We start from the raw sequence: 14,870 nt of genomic DNA on the forward strand, positions 1-14,870 counted from the left end.
CCCCCCCCAACGTTTGCTCTTATTATAGGTAGATGCTTGCTGTTCCCGGAAAAGCTGCATCGGCGGAGGGGGTGTGTTGCTCGCGCTGGTTTGAGCGAGTTTTTTTTCTTCTATTCAAGCAACGTCGTTGGACGGCGGCGTCCAAGAAAAGCAAAAATTACCTTGATGGAATCATCAACCCTACCGTTCCCAGCATGTCAAATGTCCCTTGATGGCCCCTACGGTGGTCCCGTCGCCGCCCGAGTGCCGCACGAGTCCATGACAGGTCCAAATGGTGCATCTGCTGACGATTGATGCCGTATTGCAGTTGCCGTTCTCCGAGGTGACGCCAAGGTTGGCGGCACCGTCACCTTTGAGCAGGAGTCAGAATCTGCTCTTACGTCCATCACTTGGGACATCACCGGCAACGACCCCAATGCGAAGCGTGGTTTCCACATTCACACGTTTGGCGACAACACCAATGGCTGCACTTCTGCTGGACCTCACTGTGAGTATTTGCATTGCATTCCGCCGGGGGCCAACACACCTACGAATGCGCCCTGGGCGTGGCTGGCCGTTGCTTGCAGCTGCTGCTTTGTTGTACCACGTTCGAATCTCCGTCACTGACCTCGCTCGTCCGTACAGTCAACCCTCACGGCAAGACCCATGGTGCCCCTGCCGACGAGGCCCGACACGTCGGTGACCTTGGCAACATTGACACTGATGCCCAGGGTAATGCCAAGGGCTCCGTGGTGGACTCTCTGGTCAAGCTCATCGGCCCTCACAGTGTCATTGGCGTGCGTTCACATCTACCCTGCCGTGATGTAGCTTCTTGCCAATCGACCTTCTGACCATACTCCATACAGCGCACTGTCGTCGTTCACGCCGGCACCGACGATCTCGGCAAGGGTGGCAACGAGGAGTCTCTCAAGACTGGTAATGCCGGTCCTCGACCTGCTTGTGGTACGTATCGCCGTTTCGATTGCCCCCCCGAACAAGAAGCAGAAAGAAGAAAACGCATGTTGACAATGGCACAGGTGTCATTGGCATCTCCTCGTAAGTTCAACCCGTGCCTCTCGCTGTCGGTCTCAAATACCGTGCATGGCGGGGTATCAGTTTGGCTACCGCCAAAATGAACAGAATGGATAGAAATAATATGGTCTATGGTTTTCAAATTGAATCCTGCCATCGTCCTATGTGATTTCACACGCGCCTCTGTCTTTGTGATACGCTTGATGTATTTCGCAGCTGTATTTTTTTGTGCCGCGACTGATGTTGACATCATTGTGTTGGCCTCGACTTTAAGCTGTGAGGAGGGGTAATAGATGTCAATGCATCACTGGCCGCCCGCACAAAAACAGCTGTCTTGGGTGTCCCGCTCAGCCGTTGCCCCGCGCCGGCCCCTTGAGAATGCAGCATGTGGCGTTTTCTCTCCAGTATCTCGCTTAATTAACCAATTTGGGCGGCTCGAGCACCGATGCAAGCGCCCCAGGAGTCAGAGGTCCCTGACTGACACGCCCCGACACGCCCCGACACAACCCCGGTATGGCCACTTCAAGTACTAGATGCTTGAGTTTCCAGCAGGCTGGACGTCTGTCTGGACCCTTATTACTGAACACATGCACTCCGGACAGGGTCGGGCATTCGTGACACCTTGCCTCAACAAGGGCACACGACCCGAGCTGCACCCCAAGACACCGCCTCCGTCTCCTCAACCGACTTCCTTCAAGTTTTGAGTCGAGCTTGGTTTATCTCTATCCTTCCCAGAGCCCCATATTCTTTTTATCTCGATCCTCCTTGGTAAGCGCTCTGATTTCATTTTCTCTTGCATATGGTTCTGTCCGCACCAATTCTTGCTTTCCGTGCTTGCTTACAGCTGCCTGCATCCTTCGGGTTGCACACTCCATGCCCGGTGATGCCGTTGCTCGATCCCGGTGACATGTATCAGCAACTCGTGGCTTCTTCTTCTTTCAAGATTTGGTGTTGACTTAGTCCCCATTGCACAATAGCTCAATTGTGTGGACACGGATAAACTATGATTGCTGTCGTGTCCGCATTGCCTGGACTCTTGGGCTCAGAGGCTCAAGGCATTTTCTGTCCTCGCAGGTCCGCCTGTAGATGACGACTTGCAGAGAAGAAATTACTGACGCCGTGGCCCCGAAACAGTCTTCTCCCGTCCGCCTCGACCAATCATGTCCAAGGTATTCGTCGGCAATGTCAAGAGTGTGTTGAGCGGTGACACACTGATCTTGACAAGCCCCAATAATCCCGCTGCCGAACGAATCTTCGCGCTCGCATACGTCACCGCCCCCCATCTGAGGCGAGAGGGAGACGAGCCGTTTGCTTTCCAAGCTCGCGAGTATCTCCGAAACTTGGTTGTCGGAAAGCTGGTTCAATGCACAATTCAATACACCATCCCCAACTCTGGCCGAGAGTTTGGCACAGCCAAGTTGAAGGATGGGAGTGAGCTGCCCGATGAACTGGTCAAGGCTGGTTGGCTCAAGGTCCGCGAGGACGCTGGCCGCAAGGAAGAAAACGAAGAAGTCTTGCAGCGTCTTGAAAAGCTCCGTGCTTACGAATCGGAGGCCAAGGCCGAGGGCAAAGGGCTTTGGGCTGGCACCGGTGGCGTGATCGAGGTCCAGAATGACCTTGGTGGACCTGAATTTATGAATGAGTGGAAGGGAAAGACTGTCGATGGTATAGTTGAACGGGTGCTCAGCGGTGACAGACTCGTTGTGAGGCTCTTGCTCTCAGAGAAGAAGCATGTGCAGCCCATGACCCTCATTGCTGGCATCCGTGCCCCCGCCACTGAGAGAACAAACCCATCCACCGGCACTACCCAACCGGCTGAAGAATTCGGAAACGAGGCTAGGCAGTATGTTGAATCTCGCCTGTTGCAAAGACAAGTCAAGGTTGAGGTTGTCGGCGCCAGCCCTCAAGGCCAGCTGGTTGCCAACATCATTCACCCTCGTGGCAACATTGCCGAGTTCTTACTTCAGGATGGTTTGGCTCGATGCAACGACTTTCATTCGACCATGCTGGGCGAGAAGATGGCAGCGCTCCGATCTGCTGAAAAGCAGGCTCAGTCCAAGAAACTACGACTTCACAAGCACCATGTCGCCAAGGCAGTTGGTGACAACCAGGAGATGACTGTTGCAAAAATCATTGGGGCTGACACCATTATTGTGAAGAACAAGTCTGGGGCAGAGAAGAGAATTAGCTTCAGTAGCATTCGCGGTCCTCGAACCAATGAGGCCAGCGAGAGCCCCTTCAGAGATGAAGCCAAGGAGTTTTTGCGCCAGAAGTTGATTGGGAAGCATGTAAAGATCAGCATTGACGGAAAGAAGCCCGCGACCGAAGGCTTCGAAGCTAAGGAGGTGGCTACAGTAACCGAAAAGGGCAAAAATATTGCCCTGATGTTGGTCGAGGCAGGATGGGCTTCAGTCATTCGACACAGAAAGGATGATACCGACAGAGCCTCTAATTACGACGAGCTCCTGGCAGCTCAAGACAAGGCCAAGGAGGAGCTGAAAGGTATGTGGTCTGGCAAGCCTCAGAAGGCGAAGCAATACACAGACTTGTCGGAGAACGCTCAGAAAGCCAAGATCATGCTCGCCACGCTGCAAAGACAGAAGAAGGTTCCCGCGATTGTTGATTTTTGCAAGGCTGGCTCCAGATTCACTATCCTTGTTCCCCGGGAAAATGTGAAGCTAACGATGGTTCTTGGTGGCATTCGGGTTCCCAGGGCTCCACGGGCCGATGGAGAAGGCGGTGAGCCGTTCGGCAAGGAGGCTCTGGATCTGGCAAACCGACGATGCAACCAGCGAGATTGCGAGGTTGACATTCATGACATGGACAAAGTCGGTGGGTTCATCGGCGCTCTGTACATCAACCGCGAGAACTTTGCCAAGGTATTGGTAGAGGAAGGTCTGGCCTCTGTTCACGCCTACTCTGCGGAGAAGTCTGGCAACTCGACCGAACTGTTTGCCGCCGAGAAGAAGGCCAAGGACTCACGAAAGGGCATGTGGCACGACTATGACCCTTCGCAAGAGGAGACCTATGACAAGGAAGAGGCTGCAGAAGAGGCTCCTGATGAGGCTGAGGTGTCACCAGACAAGAAGTCTACGGACTACCGTGATGTTGTGATCACCAACATCGATGGAAACGGCAAGATCAAGATCCAGGAAATTGGCAAAGGTACTGCCGCTCTGGAGACGATGATGAACGAGTTCCGAAAGTTCCACCTCGACGCCAAGAACAACAAGCCATTGGGTGATGCCCCCAAGACTGGGGACTTTGTTTCCGCCAAGTTCTCCGCGGACGGACAGTGGTACAGAGCTCGAGTCCGCTCCAACGACCGCACTGCCAAGGTGGCTGAAGTGCAATATGTTGACTACGGCAACAGCGAGAAGATTGCCTGGTCCAACCTTCGGTCCCTTGACCAAGGTCAATTCGGTGTTCAGAAGCTTAAGGCTCAGGCCATTGATGCCTCGCTATCCTTTGTACAGCTCCCCACCGGCGCTGACTACTTCGATGAAGCCATCAGCGTCATTGCTGAGATGACGGAGGGCAAGCGACTAGTGGGCAGCTTCGACTTTGTAGACAACAAGGAGAATGTGAGCTACATTACGTTGTACGATGCCAAGACGAACAATGAACTGCCGGGCTTGAACGATTCGATCAATAAGGAGGTCGTTGCCAGCGGCTACGGTATGGTTCCCAAGAAACTGAAGGCTTGGGAGCGAAGCAAGGCATTCGAGCCCTACCTTAAGCACCTTAAAGAGGTTGAGAGCCAGGCCAAACACGATCGTCTGGGCATGTGGGAGTATGGTGACATTACTGAAGATTAGATGGATGACTGGGGTAGTGTGAAAATGTCGGTGGTTCGCATGGACGGGATACTGAGTTGGGGGGAGGCATGATGTAGCGAATACAAAAGTCATGAGGCATAGAGGAGTATTCATTGGAAGACGCTAGTTGGCGTTGTTGAATTGGAATGAAGACGTTGCTTGTGGACGCACATGTTGGGTGCATTCGTGCAAGTCCTTCAGCCGCGTTTCTATTGCATATGGATGTAGGGTTACAGGTAAATAGGTAAAGCACAAGTCTTCAGGTGTGATGACATGCGGTGAGGACAAGTTAATGTCCCTCCCATGGTTATGGTGCGTCCAGGAGAGGAGAGGTACGTGAGGTACGTCATTGGCAAAGAACAAAACGCGCGCATGGGCATGTTTATTCAATGAGACTTGAATTTCAGGGGGACACTCAAGTATTTTTACGTAGGGTCTGGGAGTCGACACCGGCCAGCGGAGTGGGAAGCGCGAGGCTGCGATGGAGGCTCGGGTGGCATCGTGATTTGCGCAACTCGGTCGCCGGTGGAACCGAGAGGGCGGGCCCGGAGCACAGTAAACCGGAAAAGCTGATGATTCAGCAGCGTTGAGCGGGTTAGTCAGCGCCAGAGGTCCACTGGAAGTGCTTGTTGGCCGGCTGCAGCAGACGAGCGGCGACGGATGGCCCATTATTATCCACCCGTTATATCGTCGTGCTGCTCCGCGTCCCGGCTTTCGCCATCTCCTCCGCCTAAAAAGTCACCGTGTCCCACTTCCATTCGACTCTACTTCTTGAATCCGCCCCCTCGTCTCTGATTCCTGTTCTACTCAACAAAAAACTCCTCCTACCGCAAATATCCTCGTTTCACGCAAATTGGCCCATCATGTCCAACTCTCTCGATCAGCTCAAGGCCACGGGCACCGTAAGTCTCGGCAACCACCCCCACCATTTGCCCCTCCTTCTGCGACGCTATCAGGAGCATTTCTCCGGCCCTGTGAATACTTGAGCACTGGGACTCCTAAGAGACTTGAGAATGATTTGCAGTCGCGGATCGAAGCATGTCTCTTTCTCTTTTTCCCTTTCCCGAGAACTGAGAAGACTGACTTTTCTCTGGTCAGGTCGTCGTGTCTGATTCTGGTAAATTCCCGCACGAGCCGACACACCCCCTGACACATCTGGACGTTTAGGCTGACGGTTTTCTTGTGTAGGCGACTTTGCCTGTTAGTAGATCCCATTTCTCGACCAACCGTCCCCTCCCTCTTTTATCTGGCGACTGCAGAAGAAGGAGAATAAGGCTATGCAGCGGCTGTCCGCCTCCTCGAATGTAACAAGCTAACTCACTGCGACAGCCATCGCCAAGTACAAGCCCCAGGATGCGACCACCAACCCTTCACTCATCTTGGCGGCCTCCAAGAAGGCCGAGTACGCCAAGTTGATGGATGTGGCCATCGAGTACGGTAAGCAGAAGGGCGGCGACATCGACTCGCAGGTCGACCACGCTCTGGACCGTCTGCTTGTCGAGTTCGGCAAGGAGATCCTCAAAATTGTTCCCGGAAAGGTCTCTACCGAAGTCGACGCCCGCTTCTCCTTTGATACCAAGGCCTCTGTCAACAAGGCCCTGCACATCATTGACGTGGGAACCATCCCCCCCCCTCTCCCCCAAAACTTCTAATACTGCAAGCATTCTAACTCTTCTTCAACCCCCCAGCTCTACAAGGAGCAAGGCATCTCCAAGGACCGCGTCCTCATCAAGATCGCCTCCACATGGGAGGGCATCAAGGCCGCCGAGATCCTCCAGCGCGACCACGGCATCAACTGCAACCTGACGCTCATGTTCTCGCTGCCCCAGGCCATTGGCGCCGCCGAGGCCAACGCCTACCTCATCTCGCCCTTCGTCGGCCGCATCCTCGACTGGTTCAAAGCCCACAACAAGAAGGAGTACGCAAAGGAGGAAGACCCCGGCGTCGCCTCCGTCAAGAGCATCTACCAGTACTACAAGAAGTTTGGCTACAAGACCGTTGTCATGGGCGCCTCGTTCCGGAACACCGGTGAGATCACCGAGCTCGCTGGCTGCGACTACCTCACCATCTCTGTGCGTGTTTCCACCCCTTGCCTCTCCCTGCACACCCAACAAGGTTGTCTTTGGCTAACCCTTTCCTTCTGCAGCCCAACCTCCTCGAGGAGCTCATGAACAGCTCCGAAGCCGTCCCCAAGAAACTCGACGCCTCACAGGCCGCCTCTGCCAACATTGAGCGCAAGTCGTACCTCAATGACGAGGCTCTCTTCCGATTCGACTTCAACGAGGACCAGATGGCTGTTGAGAAGCTGCGCGAAGGCATCAGCAAGTTTGCTGCTGACGCAGTCACCCTCAAGGATATCCTCAAGCAGAAGCTGGCCTAAGCTTTCATGTGTGCAAAGTTGGCAAAAAAAAAAAAAATTAAGAAAAAAAAAGTGTGAATGTGGACACGTGCGCTCGTGCGTGAGACAGTGGAAGCAGGTACAAGTGGTTAAAAAAAAATTCACGTCATGGTTCAAAAGGAGTTTGGGCTTTGTGAAGTTGTCGTCTTGCAGGCAGATTGATGATTTTATATACCACATACTATACTATCATTTATTGGCGTTTCGAAATGAAGTAGGCCGTGAATCCTGGCGTGCGTGTGTACGTGGACGGCCGCGAGAGCACCCGGGTACTAGTACTACTGCTCAGAGCGCATCAATCTCATGCTCACACAGCCGTAAAAGCGGGTTGACAATTACACTCTATGGTTCAGCGTTCCACTCGGGTGTGGTCTAAGGTAATAAATAAAACTTGGTATCAAAGTAGGGTATCAAAGTTGCAACGTGTAGCTCCATCCTTTCCTCTCGCAGTCCACCTCGGGACAAATCAAACGCAGCGCACACAGCCGTCAGTACGTCGGTTTGTTTCCGGGCCGGGCCGCTTTACACGGGACCTGAACTTTGTCGTAGGAAAAGGTTCCATCGCGCTTCGCCGTGACAATCAGCGCCGTCAACTGGCCGCCGGCGACGCACGCCGAGTCCAGGCCAACAGTGTACCTGCCCTCTCGGAAGCCCCTCTTCGCGTCGTGGCCGTACATGACGGTGCGGCGGTGAGCCTTTTTCACATTCTTTTTCTGGTACTTGTTCCAGGCCTTGTCCCATCTCTCGCCCGAGTGATCGTCGGTGGGTATGGCAATGACTTTGAGCGCCGGCATGGCGTTGCTATCGTCGTCGTCGTCGTCGTCGTCGTCGAGCCGCGTCGGCGCGCTTGCGAGTTTAGCGCGTCGTCTGAGTTCGCCGCCGGGGTATATCAACGTGCGCATGTTCATGACGGCCCAGGGGTCCTGCTCGCCCAGCTTGATGCCGGGCACGAGGCCGCCGTGGACAAAGTACAAGCGCAGGGATGGGCATTTCAGAATGACAGGCAGGCTCTCGAGCCAGGCGACTTGTTCTGGGAGCAGGGTGTCGGCGACCCTGAGGATCTTCTTCTTCTTGCACTTGCGCATGTTGGCCACGACATCTGGGGCCGAGACGAGTGGCGCCGCCGCCGTGCGCTCCTTCAGCGCGACGACGAGACAGTCCTCGTGGTTGCCTCGCACGGCACTCGCGTTCAGGGACATGAGGCGGGAGAGCACGCCGCGGGAGTCAGGGCCCTTGTTGACCATGTCCCCTAGGGCGACGACGTGGTCGGTTGCCGCGTCGTACTTGGCCCGGTCGAGGAGGCTTCCAAGCTCCGTGTTCATGCCGTGTATGTCGCCGATGACGAGGAGGCGGCGGCCGTTCTCGACCGTCGGGACGTGTTGCATGGGCAGGCTGGCTATGAGCGTGAGGTCGTGGAGGCTGGGGGAGCGAGACAGGGTGCTCAGGTGGGGTTTTCCGCTCCTGAACAATACTCCGGCGCTGAGGAGGGTGACGATTGTGATTACCGCCGCACTGGCGAGGCCCGTGGCCAAGAGGGTGACGGGTCTGGACCAGGGATTCTGCATGGTTGCTTTGGCGTTCTTATCCTGGGGACAAAGGACGGGAACGCGGTATCCAATCACAGCGTCTGACGCTTCGGAGTCGTCGAGTGTGTGGCCCATGCATATATATTGCGTTGCGTTGCGTTGCGTCGTCAGGACATGAAGCAGGCCGTGCTCGTGTCTGCCCAGCCGTTGTTGCGCCTGGCTGGGATCAGATGCAGATAGATGGAAGGTGTGGAAATTCCCGCGCTGCAAAGTGGTAGCCGGTGATAACGTACTGCTGTTGAGAAGATAAAGGAAAGAAAAGGAAAGAAAAGAAGTGACTGACTGTGTGACAGGAAGAGGCTGCAAAGAAATAAAAAATAAAAAATAAATGAATGAAAATCAAGTTCCACGACAATGCGACTGGACTTGGGGCTTTTTTCTTCTTTTTTTTTTGTTGTCCAGGCTCCGTCCACTCAAAGCACACGGGCAGGCCACCGAGTTGCCGGTCAGCCCCACCCGAAACAAACTGTCTGGGCAGGATCGACCGGCTGCGAAACAATAAGACGCGTGACAGTGTCACGCGGCACAAGTGTGGCAACAAGTTTTGCTCTTTAGGTTTTGGTGGGAAAGAAGGGCGAGCTGTCAAGCTGTCAAGCTGTCACCAGCCCAACCCGGCCCGTCAATGCCCTCGTGGCGTCGAAAATCAATTACTTTGACTTTTTTCGAGCCGGTCGTGCCGAATGCAGGTGGGCGGATTGATTTGATTCGTCGATGCCGGCTGGATCCTTGTTCCTGCACTACCGCACCGCGAGAGAATTTGCCCAGACCTCGGCGCCTTGGCAATCTTCAACACGGTCACTGACTGGTTGCGTGCCTTGCGCAAGGGTAGGTCTGATGACTCCGTAGTTACCAACGCATTCGGGGCAGTAGCACGCCGTACGCTGAACTAGCAAGTTGCAAGCTCAGAGCTGTCATTCCCGGTAAAACGTGCACCTATGGCTTATGCAGCCATGAGAGAGACAGTCCCAGTCAGTTCCAGTCTCAAAAGTTAACTAGCACCTGCAAAAAGAGTCGATGCTGCCAGATACCAGCCGACGTCGGGCTCAAGGCCGGCCGAGACGCAAAAGAACAAAATCCCCAAATAAAGATGGATCTTGCTCCGAAAGCATCGTGGAACGACTTTTTTGCTCCCGGCAGGGCTTGAACCTGCGGCCTCCGCATCACTAACGCTTATTAGTACGAAGCTCTAACCAACTGAGCTACGGAAGCTTTCGGAGACGATCTGTCGGCCCACCTTCGAGTTTAATCGCAACAAGAAGGTTGTCATCAGTTTCAATAAAATGAAAGGGTCCAGGATCAAAATGTTGTCTGATGAATTAGCGCTTAGCATATGTCCAGATAGTAGCTGAACCAAAGTTCTCATAGTACTTTCTTTCTTTCTCTTCTTGTAGGATATAGGTGCCTTGTAGCAGCAAAATTTTATCATCGAGGATATTTCTGGTATTGCAAAAGGCTGAGAATCGGTATAGTAAATACATCCTAATATGCATGTGCCTTTATCGTACATTTCAATTTAGCCGAGGAAGCCTCAACTCTTGACTCCAAGGGCCCGAGCAGGGTCGTATGTTCGAGACGCGGCACACAGCAATATCCACGTCCAAAAGCAACAACGCTTGACGGAAAGCGGCGCAGAAAGGATACCAGCCAGGTGCGGTGCGCAGCGTGTGCTCGGCACCAGAGCAGATGTAGTACCAGTATCCCTTCTGAGCCGCTCTCTATGAAACCCAGCCACTGGCCGTCCTGCCTAAGTAAAACTCACATAAAACATAGTATCAACGCCCAAAACGCCCCGTTTCCATGCAATGTGAGTGCTCCGTCTCGTCCTCCCTCTCATCTACTCTGCTGCTGCTGCTGCTGCTGCTGAAGCTGCGCCTGCTCCGCGCGGTACTTGTCGTTCTCAATGTCCCTCCAGTCCCGGGGGATCGGCTCATTGCCACTCGTCTCCTTGACGCCGGCTGCAAAGGCCGGCTTGCCGGCATACAGCTGGTATCCCTTGCCTGTCTCGGCGCCCTCCATGGTCTTGTATGTGACGGGCATGTTTCCGCGGAACCGCTTGCGCATGTCGACCAAGCCGCGCTTGCAGTCGCCGTAGCCCTTTTTGAGCTGTTGGCATTTCGTGGGGAGCGTGCTGGCAAGCGGCTCGCGGAGGCAGTCGGATGCTTTGTTGCGCTGGACCATGACGCATTCTGATTCTTGGAGGCATTGCGCCAGCGCGTCACCTGGGGGTTGTTGGTTAGCTTTGCGCCTTGGGCTTCGGGCCATGTGTTGTGGGCGCCGGGGGTTCTTGTGCGGCTTACGCAGCTCTTGACATGAACTCGGCATTTCGGAGGGTTGTGTGGAAAGGTGAAGGACGGAAATTCTGGGTGGCATGTGTCGAAACTTTGTATCGTGGTCGGGATTTCGGACCTGGGGGGGGGGCAAGCTGATTGGACTGAGGGGCTGGGGTCCTGACAAAATTATTTCAGCAGCAAGACTTTAACGGCCTACAAGGTTGGCTCGATGGATCGGGTACTTTGTCCTGGTGATTTCTACAACCCTGCCAAGAATTTCGCGGGATTTTCCATCTTTTGCCACGCCTTCTTGCAGTGCGTAACTATAGTTGTTTTCATTGATATTGTATTCAGGTATCATGGGGACAAGCAGCTAGGCACATGGTCTTGAATCTGTGGTGTAGTTGAGAGGCCGTTTGAGTCGACTCACTCATAAAGTAGCTCACCCACTCCGTCGCGGGTTGCAGCCCTCTGCACAGTCCTACTTAGTAAGGAGCCGAATGCACGACTGTTCTACGGAGTGTGCCTGACCTTGGGGGGACCCTTTGTTTGCAGCTGACCACTCGCAGATGGTGGCTGTCGCATGTGACGTGACATCATTCACTCAAATACGTACGGAGTAGTTATTATTAGTCTATATTTGTCTTGCGATTCTGGGTCAACTTGTAGGTCCACCTCCCCAGAAGTTTGTTTTTGCGAACCGTGCAATTATCGACCGTCCTCGTTTCAAGCAAGCAACCGGCCAACTGTATCAACTCAACCACCGCGACGCCGTTGCTGTGTCATTCACTTGCACTCCTCACATGCTTGGTTATCGTGTCTCGCAACAATGCCTGTCCCATTCATCGGAAGATTGCACCCGTGAGTGACGTCGAATAGCTTCTGCTCATGTCGGCGGATCCCGGCATTACCTGCGCTGACCCCGGTTCTCCCTTCAGCTACGAGTATATTGCCCTCGTTGGATCCTTCTTTTTCGTAGGCCTCGAAGCTGTCATCCGGGTGCTTACGCTGGCCCTGCGTACATTCAGCCCCCCACCCCTGCGGTTGTGCTGCCACGGTTTGCTGACATGTCTCAGCCTCCTTCGTCGTTTCGTTCTTCTACCTCGTTTCGCGACGACTGTTTCACAGATTCACGACCGAGGAGCACAGGAAAGCAGAGAGGAAGAAAAAGAGTAAGTGAGAGATACGCATCGTTGGTCTTTGACGGGCAAAGTTCATTCTTGCAGCAATTTCCACATCTGTCCGCGACGCGTCCGATTTTGTCGAGCTGTGCCGCATTTGGGGGTACGAGGCCGAAGAACATATAGTGCAGACGAAAGATGGCTACCTGTTGGGAATTCACAGGTTGCAATGGCGTCGGGGAGAGGAGGGACAAAAGGTCAATTGCGGACCTGGGAGCACCAAGAAGCGCGTCGTCTATCTGCACCACGGACTTCTCATGAACTCGGAAGTTTGGGTGTGTCTGACGGACGAGCGAAGATGTCTACCTTTTGAGCTGGTCGAGCGTGGTTTCGATGTTTGGGTAAGCCTTTCATTCCTGGACACGGCCAGTGCCTCCTCGTCTGACGGCCCTAGCTTGGGAACAACCGTGGAAACAAGTACTCGAAAAAGTCCATCCATGCGTCGCCGACGACGGTAGAGTTCTGGGACTTTTCCATGGACGAGTTTGCATTTCACGACATCCCCGATACCATATCTTATATTCTGGAGACGACGGAGCAGGAGAGCCTCTCGTACATTGGTTTCTCGCAGGGCACCGCTCAGGCCTTCGCCACGCTGGCCATTCACCCCTTGCTAAACCACAAAGTCAACGTCTTCATTGCCTTGGCACCAGCCATGGCGCCAGCCGGACTGTCCAATGGTATAGTGGATTCTCTGGTCAAAGCCTCGCCCTCGGTGCTCTACCTCATGTTTGGTAGGCGGTCCATTTTGAGTTCTGCCATCATGTGGGAGACCTTGCTGTACCCCCCGATATTCTGCCATGTTATCGACAGAGGGCTGGGGTTTCTGTTCAACTGGAAGACCAAGAACATCTCGGCCAGCCAGAAACTAGCAGCATACCCGCACCTGTACTCCTTCACCAGCACCAAGAGCGTGGTGCACTGGTTTCAGGTGATCCGCAACAAGTGTTTCCAGATGTACGACGACGATGTGCATCAGCCGATGAACGTTGCCACGTCGAGAAAGTACTCCAAGGTGGCCAAGTATCCGACTCGAAATATCCGCACGCCTGTCGTGCTGGTCTACGGCGGCAGCGATTCCCTCGTGGACATCAAGACGATGCTGCGAGAACTCCCTCCTCAGACAGTAGCGACCGAGATCCCACACTACGAGCATCTAGACTTCCTTTGGGCCAGAGACGTCGGTTCTCAAGTCTTCCAGCACGTATTCGACGCTTTGGACAGCTTCACGGATGCGAAACACACTGCAGAGGAATATCATCGGTACCACATGGTGAGAAGCGAAAGCCTGATGGGGTCGGCCTTATCTTTCCTGCATCGTGGGAGCGAGAGCGAAGCATCGACAACGGCGGCTGGGAGTGAGGGGCTGAATGGACAATCGCCTCGGCACATCGCCCGGGAAGCGTCAGCGTTGGGTGAGAACGCGTCAAAGAACCGCATTGTTGGACTTGCGGGTGTTGGTGGCGATAGCACTGACAAGCTCAAGGGTGTAGGTGTCCGAAGAGGAGAGACCAGGAGCGCCAGTCCGTGGCAAGACGTCGGACCGCTGGACAAGACGGACTGATTTGCGACCAGTCAAGTATACTTTCTCATCTCGAGGAGGAGGGCGGAGCGAGGTAAATACGTGGGCGTTCTGAATCAATGTATATGACACGACTGCCATGTACGTACACAAATACCCAGGGAGGCCTTGAAGACGGCGCCTCACCGCAGGGCGTTGCAGCTTGGCTTGTGTTTTACGAAGTGAATACCGTGGCTGTGCCCTGTGCCAACGAATGGAGCGTGGGATACGAGCGAGTCATGATCGGACAATCTTTACAACGAGCCAGATTTAGCTCCTGCGAGGCTCGGCCATGTGAGCATGTTCTCGGCCAAGGGTGTGACGGTTGGTGCCATCAACCACCTGGTCATCAGCCCGAGGTGGAGATGAAGCTACAGCCTGGGATGAAGCGATGAAGCCGGCATGAAACTAAGCTACAAGGTTGCAGCCTTATTGCCGAACAGATGATGGCGACATGGACTCACGTGTATTTTTGGAGACTTAGACGGCTAGAAATATCATGTGTTGTCGGAGGCTCAGCCCTGACATGTAACGTGACGGGCATAAGCCACGCTTTGAATGTTTAGGACGCAATTGCCCATGGCGTACGGGAATCTGATGGCGTCGGGTCTTGGGGTGCCTTTTTATCTTTTCTTCTTTTCCTTTTTTGCATAGGTTCAGTCTATTAATAAAGTGGTGGGGTTTGTCTTGCAATCTGGGCATTTTGGTGTTTTTTGGGGGGCTCATATTTGTACATGTAGCGATAACGTCCCCTGCTTCTCTTATTAGGAAATCTTTATTCTGGACTTTATTTTGGAAGAGTGATGGTAGTAGTAGTAGAAATTACTGATACAAAAAAAGAGAGAAAAAAAAAAAAGACTTGGCTCAACCACAACAACGTCGAACCGCACGGCCGTCGAAGCCGCGCAGATACTGTGCCGGGAGGATCCCAAACCCAGGCTCAGCGACAAGGTGCCCGACGCTGCGTTCCTCGGCATGTTCGCGGCGTCGCTCGTGGGCTGTAGACTGTAGTACACGCTCATGCTGCTCGTGAGCCGGCGCGGCG

At 54.0% G+C, this 14,870-nt stretch overlaps 6 protein-coding genes across 6 annotated transcripts in view; 4 read left to right on the forward strand and 2 right to left on the reverse strand.

Moving 5' to 3' along the window:
• MAM_02087 (Superoxide dismutase) overlaps positions 1–1,039 on the forward strand; it is a gene marked incomplete at both ends in the record, with an annotated part of 1,281 nt that extends 242 nt beyond the window's left edge. Inside the window, 4 exons of the mRNA XM_040820886.1 lie at positions 308–487; positions 625–776; positions 846–942; positions 1,017–1,039. Coding sequence (XP_040681229.1) covers positions 308–487; positions 625–776; positions 846–942; positions 1,017–1,039 — 452 coding nt within the window. The remainder of the gene's footprint in view (positions 1–307; positions 488–624; positions 777–845; positions 943–1,016) is intronic.
• A 1,132-nt stretch (positions 1,040–2,171) lies between these two features.
• Positions 2,172–4,829, forward strand: MAM_02088 (RNA-induced silencing complex, nuclease component Tudor-SN; the record flags this gene model as incomplete). Its single annotated transcript, XM_040820887.1, has 1 exon — positions 2,172–4,829. The coding sequence occupies one exon, from the start codon at positions 2,172–2,174 to the stop codon at positions 4,827–4,829; it is 2,658 nt and encodes an 885-aa protein (XP_040681230.1).
• Positions 4,830–5,692: 863 nt separating this feature from the next.
• Positions 5,693–7,209, forward strand: MAM_02089 (transaldolase; the record flags this gene model as incomplete). The annotated part of the gene is made up of 5 exons (XM_040820888.1): positions 5,693–5,731; positions 5,928–5,946; positions 6,159–6,442; positions 6,518–6,901; positions 6,976–7,209. 5 exons carry the CDS (start codon positions 5,693–5,695, stop codon positions 7,207–7,209), a joined length of 960 nt encoding a protein of 319 aa, XP_040681231.1.
• Positions 7,210–7,715: 506 nt separating this feature from the next.
• Positions 7,716–8,888, reverse strand: MAM_02090 (Ser/Thr protein phosphatase family; the record flags this gene model as incomplete). The annotated part of the gene is made up of 1 exon (XM_040820889.1): positions 7,716–8,888. The coding sequence occupies one exon, from the start codon at positions 8,886–8,888 to the stop codon at positions 7,716–7,718; it is 1,173 nt and encodes a 390-aa protein (XP_040681232.1).
• A 1,755-nt stretch (positions 8,889–10,643) lies between these two features.
• On the reverse strand, positions 10,644–11,135 carry MAM_02091 (Cytochrome c oxidase assembly protein PET191; the record flags this gene model as incomplete). The annotated part of the gene is made up of 1 exon (XM_040820890.1): positions 10,644–11,135. One exon carries the CDS (start codon positions 11,133–11,135, stop codon positions 10,644–10,646), a length of 492 nt encoding a protein of 163 aa, XP_040681233.1.
• An 836-nt stretch (positions 11,136–11,971) lies between these two features.
• Positions 11,972–13,828, forward strand: MAM_02092 (triacylglycerol lipase; the record flags this gene model as incomplete). The annotated part of the gene is made up of 4 exons (XM_040820891.1): positions 11,972–12,101; positions 12,160–12,255; positions 12,310–12,605; positions 12,659–13,828. The coding sequence occupies 4 exons, from the start codon at positions 11,972–11,974 to the stop codon at positions 13,826–13,828; spliced, it is 1,692 nt and encodes a 563-aa protein (XP_040681234.1).
• Between the last annotated feature and the right edge of the window lie 1,042 nt (positions 13,829–14,870).

This window comes from Metarhizium album (genome assembly GCF_000804445.1).
Source record: "Metarhizium album ARSEF 1941 chromosome Unknown scaffold_3, whole genome shotgun sequence".
Taxonomy (NCBI): Eukaryota; Fungi; Ascomycota; class Sordariomycetes; order Hypocreales; family Clavicipitaceae; genus Metarhizium; species Metarhizium album.